The sequence below is a fragment of the Syzygium oleosum genome, unplaced genomic scaffold (genome assembly GCF_021117445.2).
Source record: "Syzygium oleosum isolate NSW1041296 unplaced genomic scaffold, Sole_v2.1 Sole_v2.13, whole genome shotgun sequence".
NCBI classification, from domain to species: Eukaryota; Viridiplantae; Streptophyta; class Magnoliopsida; order Myrtales; family Myrtaceae; genus Syzygium; species Syzygium oleosum.
Window position 1 is genome coordinate 1,835,855 of NW_026607497.1, and position 16,859 is coordinate 1,852,713.

At 41.2% G+C, this 16,859-nt stretch overlaps 3 protein-coding genes and 1 non-coding gene across 6 annotated transcripts; 1 reads left to right on the forward strand and 3 right to left on the reverse strand.

The window, feature by feature from the left end:
• Nucleotides 1-336: 336 nt before the first annotated feature.
• Nucleotides 337-4,702, reverse strand: LOC115681176 (protein IQ-DOMAIN 10-like). 2 transcript variants are annotated; one of them, XM_056317153.1, is made up of 7 exons: nucleotides 3,375-4,702; nucleotides 2,996-3,072; nucleotides 2,258-2,383; nucleotides 1,943-2,170; nucleotides 1,027-1,140; nucleotides 723-952; nucleotides 337-646 (listed from the first exon to the last, which is right to left on the reverse strand). In XM_056317153.1, the coding sequence occupies exons 1-6, from the start codon at nucleotides 3,400-3,402 to the stop codon at nucleotides 740-742; spliced, it is 786 nt and encodes a 261-aa protein (XP_056173128.1). In that variant the 5' UTR covers nucleotides 3,403-4,702; the 3' UTR covers nucleotides 337-646; nucleotides 723-739. The 2 variants fall into 2 exon arrangements, with proteins under 2 accessions (XP_056173128.1, XP_056173127.1); XM_056317152.1 differs by having other exon boundaries at nucleotides 337-952.
• TRNAI-UAU (transfer RNA isoleucine (anticodon UAU)) lies at nucleotides 3,725-3,798 on the reverse strand. The gene has a single exon. It is a non-coding gene; the product is annotated as a tRNA-Ile (tRNA).
• Nucleotides 4,703-5,400: 698 nt separating the features above from the next.
• LOC115681142 (uncharacterized) lies at nucleotides 5,401-8,207 on the forward strand. 2 transcript variants are annotated; one of them, XM_030604990.2, is made up of 6 exons: nucleotides 5,401-5,795; nucleotides 5,923-6,875; nucleotides 6,960-7,073; nucleotides 7,331-7,467; nucleotides 7,565-7,754; nucleotides 7,861-8,207. In XM_030604990.2, exons 2-6 carry the CDS (start codon nucleotides 6,297-6,299, stop codon nucleotides 8,029-8,031), a joined length of 1,191 nt encoding a protein of 396 aa, XP_030460850.1. In that variant the 5' UTR covers nucleotides 5,401-5,795; nucleotides 5,923-6,296; the 3' UTR covers nucleotides 8,032-8,207. The 2 variants fall into 2 exon arrangements, with proteins under 2 accessions (XP_030460850.1, XP_056173126.1); XM_056317151.1 differs by having other exon boundaries at nucleotides 5,401-6,875.
• Nucleotides 8,208-8,804: 597 nt separating this feature from the next.
• On the reverse strand, nucleotides 8,805-13,831 carry LOC115681241 (sodium/calcium exchanger NCL). The gene is made up of 7 exons (XM_030605110.2): nucleotides 13,333-13,831; nucleotides 11,449-11,634; nucleotides 10,786-10,967; nucleotides 10,429-10,574; nucleotides 10,062-10,338; nucleotides 9,658-9,966; nucleotides 8,805-9,462 (listed from the first exon to the last, which is right to left on the reverse strand). Exons 1-7 carry the CDS (start codon nucleotides 13,769-13,771, stop codon nucleotides 9,214-9,216), a joined length of 1,788 nt encoding a protein of 595 aa, XP_030460970.1. The 5' UTR covers nucleotides 13,772-13,831; the 3' UTR covers nucleotides 8,805-9,213.
• Between the last annotated feature and the right edge of the window lie 3,028 nt (nucleotides 13,832-16,859).

The following is a 16,859-nucleotide window of genomic DNA, read 5'->3' on the forward strand; positions in this document are numbered from 1 at the left end:
TGGGCGTTTTTGTGTGGACGCTGAGAAATTGCAGTGGTTCTTTCATGCTTGGTAGTTCTACCAAACTTGGAACTAAGCCTTGTCCGAGAGGGCATCTAATGTTCATAACATTTGTATAACCTCTATGAAATGCCGTGAAAAGAAGCTCTCCACCGTGGGAACTTGGTGCACTAGTGCACAAAGTGTCCGATGATTAGATAACCAATAAAAGATGAACGATCGTGAAGATGAACTTGGTGAATTAGCTGATGTCTGATGGCAGTGGCCACTTGAGCTTCATATGATTAATTATCGGGAAATAATCTATCTTGATGGATACATGAGTTGGACTCTACCTTGTTTGATATTCTTTTATTAAGTCTAAAGCAAATACAAATAATGAGGGCCACACTGGTGTTTCTTTCTGGGCTGGAGTCTAATACGATGAAACAGATACATATTATAACACACATTATTGAACAATCCAAATCACAGAGCTCGGCAGTTACATCCGCCAGATTTATTAAAGACAACCAGCGACGAATCATAATTTAGTTCATAAATTATCAGTTGTCCAGTAAAGAAAGATTACACCATTCCCGAGTATGACTTATGTCCCATACTCTTAGAGACTGCTACTGCTACTCACGCAATCCTCATCTCAATCCTGAAATAAATTACTCAAGAATCTCATAAGCTTATGTCACATTGCCAAGCTGGAATCGCACGAGATCGGTGATTACCTCTGAGTTCCTGGGTTTCAATAGTACAATTGAAGCTGTTTTGACCTTTGGGTATTACATGGCTTTGCTGTTTTGCTGAGCTGCTTCACCATCGTTCCAGTTGAATTTGACTGAGGTCGGATCTCCCAGGGCCGGGTAGCAATCCAATGTTCCAACCAGCTCCAACCCCAACATTCTTTGTCAAGACAATAAGAAGGTTGACTGAGGTAGTGGCTGGAGTTAGCCTTCCACTGCAATCAGTTTTAGAATTTTCAGATCGATCGTGTGGGTAGAACAAGGGATCATAACCTCAGTAGCTGCAGACCTGATGAGAGAAGGCGTATGCCAGGGCTCTCTCGCGCTTGGCTGCCGCTGCTTCTCTTTCCTGTATCTTTGCAAGGATATCCTCCTTGGTTCCAGGGCCTCCACACCATTCGAGCTGTGGGGAGAGGAAAAACTAGCATTTATACAACAACACAGGTTTCCGTGCTTTTAGATATGTCATTCATTAATGTCATTTGGACCAGTCCGACATCTACTGAGGTGATATAATGACGATATTTACACACTTTTTCCAAATTAGGAGAGTTACTGTTGTGGTTCTTTGAACCTTAGGCCAGTAGCTCTTGGCATCGACTCCAGAACACTACGCCGTTTGCCCGGGTCTATAAGAGTACTTATATGGGGACTCAAAGATCAACTTATGATGTGAAAACTATCATATCACGGGCTCTCGACCATGCAAACAAGCAGGTTTCACAAGGATTTCCCTGTTCTTTTTTGCCTCGGACATATCTATCAAATGTAGGATGATTTCAGGAAAGGGCTGAGGAGCACTTGAATCGGGTCTGCATAGAGCATTCAGAAGGGACTGAAAGAGGTGTCTTTTCTTTATAACGAGGAAAAGAACATCTAGAATCTGAATGAGAATTGAGTTTTATGCAACACAAGAATGTTGAGAAACTTAAAGACCATGACGATGCATCTGTTAGTACTGCGTGCATTTAAACTGGATCGGACTATCTTGAGAATTTGGGTAAACTGAGATGAAAGCTGACATGCTGGCTACGGATTAGCTTGCACTCGGTCTATCATCAAGCATAGAGTAAAGTGTTCCATGTTCCATTTAGCCGCCTAAATATAGATGCCACCAAATCGATTGGCGATCATAATTTAAGCATTTATATAATTGGAGCTAAAATAGAAATGTTGGCTCTAGAAGCTAAGGGGAGAGGCTGTACCTCTAGCTTCTGGAGCTTGGCTTCAAACTTCAACTGATTTTCTAGTCTCTTTTGCCTCATGCGTGCCTCAGCGACCATGTTAATTCGTCGAGCTCTAATCTGGGTTTGGATCCTGCTCCACGAATGCAAATAGCTAAGTGCGGTCGACACTTGCTGTGTCGCGGGTAGACCATGAGTCAAGCTTTGGAACCTCACCGCACATCTCAGACGATACAGTGTCCTTCTTGCCTAGGAGAAGTGGAAAACGAAATACAAATTGGGTCGCCTTATACATTGTCTAGCTATGGAAAATGAAAGAGCTTAGTCTTACCATACCAGAAATGCACGAAATGCAGCTTGAATCCTAGTTGCTGCAGTATCTTCGATCCGTTTTCCAGGAATACCCGACTTTCTTTGTGAATCCTGCTTGGACCCATTTAAATTTGCAGCGCAAAATTCCTCCTATTTAGAAGATGCGTCCAAGCAGATAAGAGAAAAGGCATGGCATGGACATTGTCTAGGACAGAAAGCAGGGAAAGGTTTCACTTAGGATTTTAGCAGTGGCAGTGGAATCGAGTGCGGACTAGCTTTCTAAGAGTCACATAATGCAATTGTTCACAGCCGATTCGAAGATGGAATTGAAAACGTTTTTTACCATAATATAGTCAGTAGATGTCATATAGAATTTGAGTCGTATCAAAATAAAAGCTCGTTTAAGGAAAATTTCGACACCCATAACTTAGCTTTGTATCTTTGATCGTTCCATTTGCTGTCTTTCGAGCCTTCCCTTCGATCAAATCACTAGGTTGATTTGCAAAAGAAAATACCATCAAACTAATTTCAAATCTATCATCAGTCTGCTCACTGTGTGATCTGAGAGTGGTGAATTATAATCAAAACTCCATTAGTTGAGGCCAATAATGGGCACGGCAGTTTCATCTAGTCTTTGTTATCGGTGTCCTGATCAATTGGAACTATACAAGGCTGTCTACTATTGAAAATCCGAAGAGAAAACTTCAAAAAACAAAATGCATACATTGGAATTCATAAACATTACTGGCATCGACTGTGTACCTTCGCTTGTTTGGAAGTTCCTTCCTTCGCTTTCTTGAGGCTAACTATTGTCCTAAAGCAATATCCAGGACCCATCACTGTAAAAAACGAAGAAAGAGAAGAAATTATTCAATCCTGGGAAGAGGGGCTCCGATGAAGTAGAAAATCCGAAACAATATCAACTTTTCAGTGAACGAGATTTCAGCAAATGTACTGCTTCATCCTTCAACAGTCAACCTATTCTATTTTCACTTGTAGAATGCCACAAAAACAGCGTTTAAACAATCTTCCATATACGCTAAAATCACAAAACAAAGCGGCTCGATACTAAACTAAACTAAACTAAACATTGCATAAATTAAGGAGCCATTAGAGGTTGAGAATGCAGAAGCTCTGGCACCTTCTGCTTGCACCGGTAATGTGAACATGAAAACAAGAGAAGCAAAATGCCATTTTTATTGTAGAGAATGAGGGGAGATGCAACGTGAGAGTCGCCACATGGAACTAGCTAAGCATAGTTGACGTCTCATCTATAGTGAAGACAGTGTTTGATCTTCCCCAAGATGGACAATCAACACCAACAGGCAACAATAAATTGATAAATGTTTCACTCCAATAAAAATACATAAAAGACGAAAGAGATAAGCTTGCACGGCTTATCAGCAATGTCGACTATGTTATAGGTGAAATTTCACATGTTTTCATAAGTAAAATATAAATAACACAAACTACGGAGATTACAAGCTGCAATGGTCCCGGCGAGGCTCGAACTCGCGACCTTCGGCTCATAAGACCAACGCTCTAACCGACTGAGCTACGGGACCTGGCTTTCGTTAGGATTTCTTGCGAATTATAGTGTAATTAAACATTTAATCTCTGCATGCGCTTGTGGGGTTGTTCATCTGTTGCTCTCAATAAGTATCAATGACTTCATGCAAAGCTTTTCTTGAAGCATTGCATAGCACGTCTCGTGTTGTCTTTTCATTTACAGATTATCTGTTAGGGCAGAATCTGCAAGTATCCTCAATCTCCATAAAAAGAAAAAAAGACAAAACCCAAAACAAGAGTATCTGAAGTTGCTTTCACTTGCCAAATCTTGCTCTGATGAGCTGGACAATGCTGGAGCTAAACTTCCCATTTGGGCACTTAGTTTGATCCATTACAAACCATAATGTAGCAAATCACTGAAGAATAGTCTATGTACTTTTTTTTTGAGCGTAGGCATCGACTGGTGTCGAGATAGAACCGAATCCATGAGTATGGAGATCTGCTTCTCCTTGTGCACAGAAGCAATCCCGATGAAACTGCGCTATGGATTTCTTTCTGATCTTGTTCAGGCCAACATCACATGTTGTTGTAATAGATTTCTCCTAATATTCCAGGAATTAATGATTGAGGAAAGAGGAAAGGACAAGATGATGATGGCAATAAAACTCGGAGCATATTAGATCAGAGAGAATCTCACGGTAGATGCCTGATGGGGTCACCGTATTCTTTTCCGAATCTTAGGAAATCTTTGTACTGAATACGACATGAGAGCTAACAAGACATGATGTATGCTTGGTTTTCGGTGACTTTGGATTATAGAAAATCATAATCTCCCTTCCGAATAACTTAATAGGAAAGATGATTAAGGCCCATCTCCATGAAATTATGGTGGAGCTAGCTAATGAAGTTGCTCGATAGAGGCCGATCCGTAACGTGACCCTCAAGTCTCTCCTCCCGAATCCACTGCTTAAAAATATCCTTTGGGAGTTTGAATTTATCATTCATTCTACGCCGAAAAAGAAAGAACGAATTCGTGTTTTTAATTCAGTGAAAAAAAGATATTGTCTATGATAGTACAATCTATTCTCTGGCCACAAAAATTTTGTGATGATCTATGTCTCAATCACCCTTTTAATTGTACCATTCTGTAATGATCCTAAGGAGCTTATTCCATAAAGTGCATGTATTGAGGGGAATCCAAATCTAATATTCGCTGGCATCTGTCTCGTTCCGTCTCTAAACCTGTTCGTGTCTTGCTATAAGATAAGGGGTTATTGCATGTTGCAAGCGTGGCACTTTGTAGCAGCACCAAATGGGATTCACGAGGAAGAATCTCGCACGAAGATCTTTCTCAACTCTTGCTTTTAAGCTCGTATTAAAAGTAACCAAACAGCGTTGACCCCGGCCTCTTAAAAAAGCAAACTTTTTTTTTTTCTGTTTCAGTTTCGAATTCTCGCTTTGGGAAATGAATCTTTGATTTGGAGATGATTTGGATTTGCAGAGAAAAAGTGAAATCTTTGCATACCCACATTTTAGAATGGATAATTTCACTCTAAAAATCGGAAAAACAAGGGAGTCTTGGGATTGTTCTTGATATGTGGTGGCCAGAGATATATGGATCCTCGAATCATAAATGCGTGCCCTTTGCCTTTTGGGTGGTGGATTTCATGGAAAAGCTGCAAAAGGAAAACAGCCAAAAAGAAAACCCAGAAATGGAGGGACAAAACTGGCAACTTGGCTTCATTAAGAACCCAACCCATTCAGTGCAATGCAAAATTCATTAATCTAGAGAGAGAGAGAGAGAGAGAAAATCCGAGGTGGTTGAATTGAATGCTAGAGAGAGAAAGAGAGATTCATGAGAGTCGGTCTAGGAACAAAATGAGGAGTGGAGCGAGGATTTGGGCGAAAATGGAGAGGGGGAAATATTTTCACTAGGTTCTCTTTAGATTTGCAAAGCTTCTTTTTTGAATTTTTGAAGGGAGTGACAGAATTTCTCTCTCGGCTCTGTGGATACAAAATTTGTCTGATGTATCTCTCGGACAAACAGTGCTAGGTAAGAGCAAAATTCCCAACATCTGTTTTCTCTCCAGTCTCCCCCACTTTCCCTCTCTTCGAATTTACTGGATTTTCTTCTCTTTCTTGCCCTTCTTTTACTTCTTCATTGCATTCATATCTTGCAGAAGCGGATCATTTTCACCAGTCATAGTGTAATTTGCCCCTGAATTCCCTATTGAAACCTTCGACATAAATTCTCTTCGAGGTCCTAGTTCCTGGGGACACTAGATAGTTTGGGTTCTGATAGATCTCTCTGTTCTTTGTCCTTACGAATTAGTGATCGGCTCATTGGGTAGCTATAATTGTGGGATATATTTCTCGAATTCTGTTATATCTGCACACTGGTGAAGTGGGATTGTGGTGTTTTCTGATGGCCATGAGATTGTGATCACAAGGAGATCAGATTGTCATCCAGAAAAAATCTCCATTATAACAGAAGGTTTTTGTCCCAAAATAGCTCCAAAGTTTAACCCTTGGAATCGCATGGAAGATTAACCCAATGGCACAAGAAGACCAGAACCAAAAGTGTAGTAACAGTAGTAGTGGGGGTAATATCACCATTGGGAGCAAAAACAGCATTAGATCCTCCAAGAAGCAGAAGCAAAAGAAGGCCCCACAGAGAGGCCTTGGTGTGGCACAGTTGGAGAAAATCAGGATTGAGGAGCAGCAGAGGAGAGATGCCGCCGCGATTTTCCCGTCCCCAGCAACGATTTCTCAGAGCGGTTCGTGTTACTTGCCAGCTCCGCTCGGTAATTATCACATCCAAGGCGATTTTGCCCTGCCGAACTCTATAATCAGACCGGTTCCCCCGCACCCAGTTCAGAATTTCGAGGTCCCAAGCGCAGGCGCCTTTCCATTGGTGAACCGGGTAAGAGGTTGTGGCCTCGAGATTGATAGGCCATCCGGTCCCGAGCACTTCCCTTATATGTGGAATTTCCCTGAGTATGGGGGTGAAATCAAGACCTCTTTGGTGGATCCTGGATCGCAAGTGTGCTCAAGACCGAGTTTACCTATTGATTCCGGTTGGCCTTCCCTCGGACCAGTGCGAAAAGTGCAATATGATCACCCTCCTTTACTGGTAAGATAGTGTCATGCGATGCATTCATATTTCGCTAAGTGTCATGCGTAGAAGTTATCGATAACGTCCAGGATGTTTCTGCAGGTGAATGCATCACCAGTTACTTCTTCAGCACCTTCCCTCAATTATCAGATGGAGCCCCCTTCAAACCAAAGTCATCATGGCAATTATTTCCCAGCTTTGCCTCTGGAAGAGAAGGTACATTTCATATTATTTTGGTCGTCCGATTCGATAGATTTTGATTTTCCTATTTTAGTGTTCTTATTGGCCGGCTCTGCAACAAGTTTTGCCATTGGCTTGCATGAACAGCTGTAAAAGTTTGTCGCTCAATGTAATATCCATTGATCTTCTGGCATGGCGTGGTGTTATACTTTGTCATTAGTGTTGTTATTGGGGCTTAATTGGTGGAATACTGACTTCGTTTTGTGGATCCATTTCGTTGAGAGGAAATACAGATGATCGGCGTGAAAAGGTCATATCCCTTCTCTCTAGAATATCCACCAGCCCCCTACTACCCGTTCAAACTCCCTGTACTTGGCCATCCAAATAGCACACCTGACGAACCATACTCATGTGGCAATGGCAATTTCAGGTTAGCTTAAATTCAGGACGAAGCATCCTCTTTTGACTCTGAAGGCAAGCACTACATTGCAATCTTGCTGACTGTTTTCGTTTTTCAACTGTTTCAGCGAAGGTCCTTCATGCCCTCCCCTGGTATTGGAGCCGTCGAAAAGCGTAAAAAGCAGTGGAACTTTGGGTGGAGAGTTCCTCACTCTTGGCCCTCCGGCGACATCAACTCCTCCAAACTCAAAGCAGCCTCCGGCTTTGCTAACATTGAATGATCAGAATGTTCCTGATTTTGAATCACGAGCCCATAAAGTAAGTTCGGAACAGGTGTCTTTGTTTCCATTTCAGCAGTTTTTTTATCAAATAGAGTAATCTTTCGGCGATCCAGCTCTCAACGTTTTGGTCTTGTTTAATGTAGGGATTTCAAGAGGGTTTACATTTCCGCCAGGCATCAAACTGGAGGTATCAGGAAAATCCTTGCTACAACTTTCTCTCTCCAGCAATGGTACCAAATAACCAAGCAAGTACGCACATTAACAATTGCAACAGCGATCCTGGGGCAAGTATCGATCTCAATTTGAAATTATAGAGAACTGACGAGGGCATGATTACCTGGCAACCCTTGTCTAGACTCTGACATGCCGACGGCTTTTAATCTTGATTCTTTTGTAGCTTTAAAAGACGATTACATTGATTGTTGTGGTTACAGTATGGAATGACTTCATCCATCTTTATTTCCTTTGTGAAAACCACAATCTTTGCTCATCTGAAATATCCCGAGCTGTGGATTGGTTGTTGTTCGGTTGTTCTCTCATGTGTGCCTGTTCTTCTCTTTCGATAAGCTGTGAAGGTGGTCTTTCTTTATCATTGTGGAAGCAGAAGTTCTTGCTAATTAAGCCCTTCTGGAGTGAGAATTTTCTCTCAGATTTTCAGTTCAGTGGACAAGTCGGGCAATTGTTGAAAATCAAATTTGTAGGTTCATTGTGATGAGTCTAGAATCGGTCAACTCCGTGCTCTCCTCGTACAGCAGGAGAAATTCAGTGGATATGTTCCTAGAATGTCCGGACAAAGAAATTCATGTATCATGACAGGAGTTATAGCTTGGAAGAGTCTATTGGTGTCTAATGTGAAGAGTAGCTGTACAGGGGCTTCAAATGCCCAAGTTTTGCGGCTTGGTGTGGAAAAGGTAGTTTAAAACGAAGAGGTAATTTGATGCAGAAGCGAATATTAGGGGATGACTCTTAATTCCTCGTCAAAACTGATTGATCACAACCTCTTTCCAACTTCGGTAAGCATTCCATCAGAAGTAAGGCTTTCGCAGGTTTTCGGGTTGAGCAAGTGGTGCAACAAAACAGGGAAGCAGGTCTGAAATTACAGGTCTCAACTTATGCTACTAAGCTAAGTCAATTACATGTCCAGGAAATATAACAACATCGTAGGAAATGGACACGATGGAACAGGATTCAACTCTCCCACTTTTTGGTTTTGTGCTTAACGTTATCCATAAATTGAGTCTGTACGATAATGTTTTGCATACCACAGGCTGAACTGTTAGGCTTGTCATTTATCCTGCCAAGAGCTGAAAGTACAATTAAACATGTTCAGCAGTAAAACACGCACAGATCTACAGTCACCGGTCGCTAATTCTCTAATCAAGCGGCAACCTCAACTCCAGCTAATATCAATTACATGACGAAAATTATAGCTGAACGAGCTGTTAAGAAAAGAAATGGAAAGGGAAAGCTCTGTTGCCCGAGAGACAGTTCCAAGTCTATGACCAGCCGAAAATATAATCCAAGACATAAACCAGTGCCAGGGAGAAAGGATAAAGAAGAAAGGCAAGTGAGGATGTCCACAGGGGGAAGGTGGTGCGGAAGCTGGCAAAGATTCCCATCACGAAGCAAACGATGAGAATAACTAGCACTTCAGACGAGAAATCCCACGTCAATCCTCTGATGTAAACAATAGCCAAGAAAACTGATAGGCAAAGGAGATTGTTCATGGTTACTGCCCCATATAGCTGCATGAGAAAACTGAGATCAGGCAACCTTCAACATACAAATATAAAGGCACACTAAAATGAGTAAATAATGACTGCGGTGGCATGTCTCCACAGCTCGATGGCTTATTTCAGAGTCTGAAAGAACACCTACTGGCCAATTTATCATGCTCCATGTGACCAATCCATTGTAGAGAAAAGAGGAGCAAAACCTACCTCAGAGAAAGTAAGCGAGGCTGTTCTTTGCTTTTTCCTACTTGCAAATATAATTGCTGAAACAGCTTCACTGGAGTTGGTAGCCAAGGGCAGAGCAATAAAGGAGATGAAGAAAGTTGGAATACCGGTGGCGTCTGAGAAATTGTCAACTACATCTACAAGAGGGTCAGCGAATGCCCCTGCAACAATTGTTCCAAGGACCAGTAGCAATACTGCTTTTAAGGTGATCAATTTAGGATTCTCAACACCTTCAGTGACCTCATCAGTTTGATCCCCGCCTTTCAATTGAGCATGCTCTTGTCTTGTTTGCTGCAGGAAAAAGTTGCAGAAGGGCATGAGATTCAACAACATGCTCTAAACCGCTATTCTTAAAACTGCCAGAGAAACATTATAGATCAACTTACATGGTGCAAGTCGTCTAGAAACTTCATTGTACCAAAGTTTTTCATTCCAGAAGCAGCGCCTGAACTCCTAGCCGTGCTAAGCCATCTAGAAATACCATCCACAAACTCGGGCAATTCCAGACGGAAATCATTTGAGGAGTCAAAGTCTTTCATGACTTTATCTACAGCATCGTCCTCATTCAAATCTATCTCTTCAAATCGGATTCCAACTATTAGTGCTTTCAGTTCTGCAGCACTTAGATATCCATCGCCATTTTCATCCAAAGTCCTAAAAAGCCTGTCACCAAAAAATCCAGTCAGCCTGCTGGTTTAGCTGAATCTGAGATTTTCTAAAAGGAAATACTTTGTACATCCAGTGGAAACTAACTTCTCCACGACATCCTTATCGAGTTCGCCATCATCCGTAAGAAGCCTCCCCAGGGCACGCGTCCGTATGTGTCTTAAGAAACCAAAAAAGACATGCTTGTCCTCCACATAAGCAAGTCGCCGCTTCTGTATCCAAGGCTGGACAACCTGCATTAAAGTTAAAACTTTAAGCAGACCAAAGGAGAAGAGAGACCAGAATTTCAAATCTTGATATATAAATTGGCTTTAGCTCATCTCACTGGAGTAGCACGACAAACGACACAGCCAGATTTTTTTTTTTGGTTCACACTCACACGATGTGTCCCTCAACACTTTCCTGCATATTTACGGGCATTATTTAGAAGCAATTGGTGGCTACCTGATAAATACAATATGCAATCAATAGTGCCAGAGAGACAATCAGTGAAATTAAGACGGCCAAGTGTTTCCCCGAAGTCGAGTTGAGAATTTGAGGCAATTGAACAATAACGAAGGGTATGACCGAAAAGACCATAATCCTTGCTGCATAACTTGTCCACAAATCTGTACTGACACCAGAACCTGCGAGAGCAAAGACAGACAACGTAAATGAAGTCATTCATCAAGGTGTGATGACTGCTTGACACTGCAGAGTATGCCTAAATAGGCAATATATCAACCACAAGTAAACTTGATCATAAAAAAAAAATCACGAGAAAACAATTGTTTTTCAGTTCAATAACTATTCTAGAAATGATGTCAATTTTCTTATGAGAGACGGATAAGAGAAAGGGTTACTTGCACAACAAAAACAATTATTCAGGTCTGCACGTCTAAACATCTATCACACCCGTAATCTCACTTCTCTCCTGAAGAACTAGCTGCAAAAGATTTTCCCTTGTCCATGGTGGCTCGATTAAGGAAAAATAAGCTCTAGAGGATCTTTAAATTGTCAAATTAAATCAGCCCAGATTTTGCCAATTGTCCTTGATCATGAATGATCAACAAGAAATAACCAAGACTGAATGACCAAAACGGGACAACAGGTCCAACAAAGACATACCTTTCAAGCTAAATCCTTTTGTGTCTTGTTTGTCCAATGCAAATGAGTTATGAAGATCACACTTCCCAACAATAATGCAAGATCCCCATATAACTGTAAGAAGCATGACGGTTGATCCAGCTAATAAGCCCATTCCGACAGAAACTTGACTTTGAGCAGTCTCTGAGCTTCCAGAAAGTCCAGACACTGTAGAACAAAGTGGAGGAACTATTTAGCAAAAACTATATTCGCTGTGAATTATCACAACAAATTCCAGTCGTTGGAGATAGATACGGCCAAACGAACAAGCCCACTGAGACACATTAAGCATCAAAGGTGGAAGGGGATCCTAACAAAATATGACGTATAAATCGCACTCCTAAGAAAAAACAATTGCAAACTCAAGCGACATGTTTTGTATGTTATATGTTCACAGATCCTTGAGATGATCGAATCTGCTAAGAAACTGTTGAAGAAGCATAAATGGATAGAAATACATGACTTACAAACAGAAATAACTTCGAACAATGTGAAATGACCAGAAAATTCGTTTTCACGCGGAACGACCTCAGTAAATCTCTTCATGCAGACCAGAAAACAGCCGAGACAGTTGCAAAGTCAAGAAAACTGTCCGAAGTTAATGAAGGCAAGTGCTATTGTGATCTTTATATTCCTCATTGACCAAGCATACATACACTTTCCTCTTGCATTCATTTTATTCTAGAGTTTGGTCTTAATTTGTTCAGTGTCAGTCCAATTTCCAATAAACCCACGCCCCCAAGACATTAATATCATTATCCTTAACCATTTCTTTTCCACACTTTAGATCTCCAGCTGATTGAATAAGCAACCAATAGTCGCTTCCCGAGATGGCAAGTGGCTGATCCAGCTGATAAAATAAGCAACCAACAGTCACTTCCGGAGATGGCAAATGGGTGGTCTTTTTACGCCATTGAGGATGACCACAAATCTCCATTAGAAAACAAATAAAGAGACAAAAAGGATAGGAGAAGTTAAAAAGAGCGATGCGGGTCCATCATCAAAACTGCAAGAAAAGGAGGACCCCGTCTCTTGGACCATGAGTTCTGTAGTAGATTCAGAAAAAAGTCAAAAAGAGTTTAATGTGGACAACAACTTGTTATAAAAGCGCGAAACGAGATACCTCGTGCGCACCCAAAAGCGGGAACACGGATTTTTTAATGTCACGGAAGAATAACAATTTCTTTAACATTATACGAGAAATTTCTTAAATAGCAATTGGGCAGCGACAGAAGAAAAAAGAGTTTTGCGTATAACATGCTTATCGATCAAACAAGCAGCATTGTATTTAAGAAATCATCTAGCTCCAATAATATTCTGCCCTCTTGTCTGCTTGGCCATGCTCGTTAAGTTGACGATAATGGCGGAATTGAATGGAGCAGGCGAAACGAAGCACATTATATTTGGCAAACGACGACTTTTCCCATTCGACCGATGGAGAATAAAGAAATGCCTTCCCACATCGTCACGCTTTCTCGTGATCCGAACAGAGAAAGGAAAACTGGAACTCCACTCGAAACCAAAACCCGCGACTGTTGGATTCAAAGCGAAAATAACACCAGCCGCGCTCGTTGGATCCCGCCGCAGACAGTAATTATCTGGAGAAAGCATGCGAGACGCGCACAGATTCTACTGTCACCTGAACTATAACTAGCCGAGCTCAGTCGATATGGTCTCCGTCAAGAGTCGTCGAAAGGAATTACAGCTAACATACGCGGAATTTTCCGTCGCGTTCTGCCGTAGACGTCCTTCAATCATTCCCCCGGAATTAGGCTAACGAAGGAAAAATCAAATTTCCGAGAGAAATGTGGGAATGAGGGTACGCAAAAAGATCAAATTTCGATCAGGAGAGAGAAAAATACGGACCGAGAATGAGCATGGCGTCGGGAAGCGCGCCGAGCATGGGGAGGAAGAGGCCGCCGACGATGCCGGGCCCCAGGATCTCCAGCAACAGCTCGCTGCCGCTCGACAGGTACGTGGCCGCCATGAACATGAGGTACCCGTACACGAGGATCAGGAACAGGTTGCCGGGCCAGGAGGCCGTGCAGGGCATGAACCCGTACGTCTGGTCGCACGACGACGAGGAGCCGTCGTCGGCGGAGGCGGAGGCGGAGGAGGAGGACCGCGAGAGGAGCAGGTAGGGGTGGCCATCGCCTCGCCGGACGTCGGCGGAGGAGACTCCGTCGGAGACGGGATCGGGCGGCGGAGGCCCGAGGAGGACGGAGCGGCAATGGACGGAGCCGCCGACCGACAGGAGGAGGACGACGACGACGAGGAGGAGGAGGGGGGCGCGGTGGTTGGCCATGGACGTGGCGAAACGAAGGTTAGGGATTAAAGCTGCAGGTGGAAGATAGACATGGAGAGTGGGAGAGGGTGATGAGGATATCGTAGAGGGGAGTTAGTTGCAGGAGAGGAACAGACGGTTTATATAAGAGATTTAGAGAGAGAGAGAGAGAGAGAGACAGAGTGGGACATTGGAGCGTACGGTTAGTTGCAGAGAAACGGACGGGACGGGACGGGACGGGACGGGGCCATATAGGTCACACCGCGGAGAGAGAGCGTTCGCCGCGCGGTGAGGTCGATCGGGCCACAGCGCGTAGACCGCGTGTGGCTGTGACCTGAAACCCGAAACCCTCGCAAAGGTCACTGTCAAAAGCCAAAAAAAAAAAAGAAAAAAAGAAAAAGAAAAGAAAGATATCCGCGTAAAAAAAGGGGGTCCCCCCCCCCCCCCCCTTGTACGATTAAATTCACCCGGATGAAAATTGCACTGGTTGGTTCGATTGCAATTTAAAATGGTGGCCCTGGATTTATTTACTCTCGTTCTCTTTTTTTTAATAAAAAAAAAATTCCGTTTCTATGTAGGATTTAGTTACCAAAAAGGACGAAATTCCCGTGTATGTTAAAAGGCGCTGTATTTTGATGATTCTTAGATTTTACTTCCATAAAATTTAGTTTTGTCGAAGAGAGAAAGGGCGGCGCTATTTCCATCTTTTATATGACTAAATCCACTCGATTTTTACCAAAAATAAAATAAAATTTCCCTCAATCTTTCAGTTACGATTTAAAGTGATGGCCCAAAATTTATTTACTTTCCTTTTTTTAGTTTTTTTCTGTTTCTATGTAAGATTTAGTTACCAAAAAGAAAAAAATTCCCATGTATATTTAAAGGCACTGTATTTTTTTAATTGTTAGATTGTACTTCCATAAAAATTAGGTTTGTCAAAAATAGAAATTTCCAAGAAACCTAGATATCAAATTTATGGATAAGTTATCGAGTAGAATCTGGAAATAATTTAAAATAGACAATGTTTTAACATAATCATTTTTTAATAAATTTTCACTTTTTATAGTGCGTATCACCATCATAATGGGATGATCATATGAAGAAAAAAGAATTCTCTTTGAAGATTTTCCAAAATAAAATCACAATTACATTCTCTAACGTGAAACTTTGGAGATGAAATTTAATCAAATCATTGCATAGGAAAAGAATTTTTTTTTTTAAAAATGGCCGTAAAATCTCATTATTTTGGATTGACAAAAATTAATATCATCTTTATGAAAAGATATCAAGATGTCTTAGCGTGCATAATATTTTTAGTGTATTCCTAGACATTTCTATAATGTCTTACATGCTTTGTGTAAAAATATCCCACTGGAAAAAAAGCTAAATTCTTAGTGACCTTTTCTTTTTGGGTTGAAAGTAAAGAGACCTCATATATACTATAGACTAATGAATTTAAAAATAATAAATTCATCAAGAAAGCGAGATTTTGAGATAAGAGGGACTATTCGACCAAAAAAAAAGATAAGAGAAACAAAGAATAGATAAGTTATTATAAAAGGAAGATGAAAAAGAGACTTTTAAGTTTTTTACTATATCAAATAATTTGTCTTTTTTCCTTACTATTAGCAAGATACTTTTACATGAAGCATGTAAAACATTATATGAATATCTAGGAATACACTAAAAAAATTCTTTAATAAACTAAAAGCAAAACACGCGAAATACTTAATTATTGCAAGTAAATCCTAAATAGAAAAAAGAAGAAGAAGGAATGGGCCAATCAATTTGCAATTGAGTGATTGAGGGCTATTTGGTCTTTTTAGTGTAAACGTGGTGGATTTAATCATATAGGGAGTACAAATAGCGCTGCCCGAAAAAAATCACTATAATGATTTATGAAAATTACTATATCAAGTGTCTTATGGGAGGTATGGTAAGAAATTACCACGATACCCGATACATCGATGTTATAAGCTAATTTTCATGTACTTAGCATCTTTATTAAAAAACCGGAGTAAGAGATGATCAGATTAATCCGAAACTCTTCTTGCTGTAAAAATGAAATCGTAACGAGAGCACTATGACCGCTCGGGAGTGATACCGACACGAACTTAGTCGGTATTTTCCTCGTACCGTGTGCCCATCTCTTATTACCATTATGTCAATCGTTGAATTTCAGTTCTTTTGGATACAGATTGATAAATGATTTCACATTCAATATCGTAAGGACATAGGGAAGCAGATACAATTTGATCCTTCCCTTACTCAAAAAGTCACAAGACGAAATTGGCATTCATAACTTTCAATTTGATTTTGTAGATATATTAAACGTTAAGACTCTGTGCAGTTGATTGGGATGTCAGATAAATTTCAACTCGAGGACCAGAGATCAAGCATTCCGATTCCTCCAACCACGTGAAAACCACTCTGGGTTAGACCACCGGAAGAGAGGCCAAAGGCCCAAAAATAACCGGTTTATGCAACTAAACATAAACAGATTTGTTCATGGGCAAGGATCGAGGGTTCTAATCAACATAGAAAGGATCAAGGGTTCTATAATCTTGCCATAATTTGTTCTAGGCATTACTACAGAGCAGTTCTGTGTTATGCACCCTAAGGCAGTAAGACCTCCAAAGTCCAAGGACGGCCGGCAAAAAAAACAAAGAGCCGTCCTACCACCAGTACGTGCCTCGTTCAACTAGCGGATAAAAACAATGACTAGACTTTCATTATAAAGTCTATGAATGAAATTTTACTTTCAGGGTTGTTTTTTGAAGGAAATTTTACGTTTTCAAGCTCAAGTCAGTCCATGAAACTCATTCAGAATATCTTTGCAAAATGAAATTCCACATGCACCTTGGGTCTATTAAAAACTTGGAATAATGCCTAGATAGTAGGAAAATATTTGAATGCGCCTTCTACATCCGCATAATTTTGCGAATCTGAATCATTTAATCTTGTGGGTCTCGTTAAGTTAGGCACGCGAAATATGATAGTTTCGATGGTTCAAAAGGTGCGTAATAAGATCTCCGATGCGGTGCCACTCCCGGCGTAGCTTTATGATATGGTGTTCATTGTTCGACTCGATTAGAATTAGTTGCTAACC

Coding starts and splice junctions, on each gene's coding strand:
- LOC115681241 (XM_030605110.2), bottom strand. CDS start 13,771: ATGGCCAACCACCGCGCCCCCCTCCTCCTCCTCGTCGTCGTCGTCCTC. Junction 10,968..11,448: donor AAAAGGATTTAGCTTGAAAG/GTATGTCTTTGT, acceptor TTGCTCTCGCAG/GTTCTGGTGTCAGTACAGAT. Junction 9,463..9,657: donor CCTCGCTTACTTTCTCTGAG/GTAGGTTTTGCT, acceptor TTTCTCATGCAG/CTATATGGGGCAGTAACCAT.
- LOC115681142 (XM_056317151.1), top strand. CDS start 6,297: ATGGCACAAGAAGACCAGAACCAAAAGTGTAGTAACAGTAGTAGTGGG. Junction 7,074..7,330: donor CTTTGCCTCTGGAAGAGAAG/GTACATTTCATA, acceptor GAGGAAATACAG/ATGATCGGCGTGAAAAGGTC. Junction 7,468..7,564: donor TGTGGCAATGGCAATTTCAG/GTTAGCTTAAAT, acceptor CAACTGTTTCAG/CGAAGGTCCTTCATGCCCTC.
- LOC115681176 (XM_056317153.1), bottom strand. CDS start 3,402: ATGTTCACATTACCGGTGCAAGCAGAAG. Junction 2,384..2,995: donor GAACTTCCAAACAAGCGAAG/GTACACAGTCGA, acceptor TCTTCTAAATAG/GAGGAATTTTGCGCTGCAAA. Junction 953..1,026: donor CATACGCCTTCTCTCATCAG/GTCTGCAGCTAC, acceptor AACTGATTGCAG/TGGAAGGCTAACTCCAGCCA.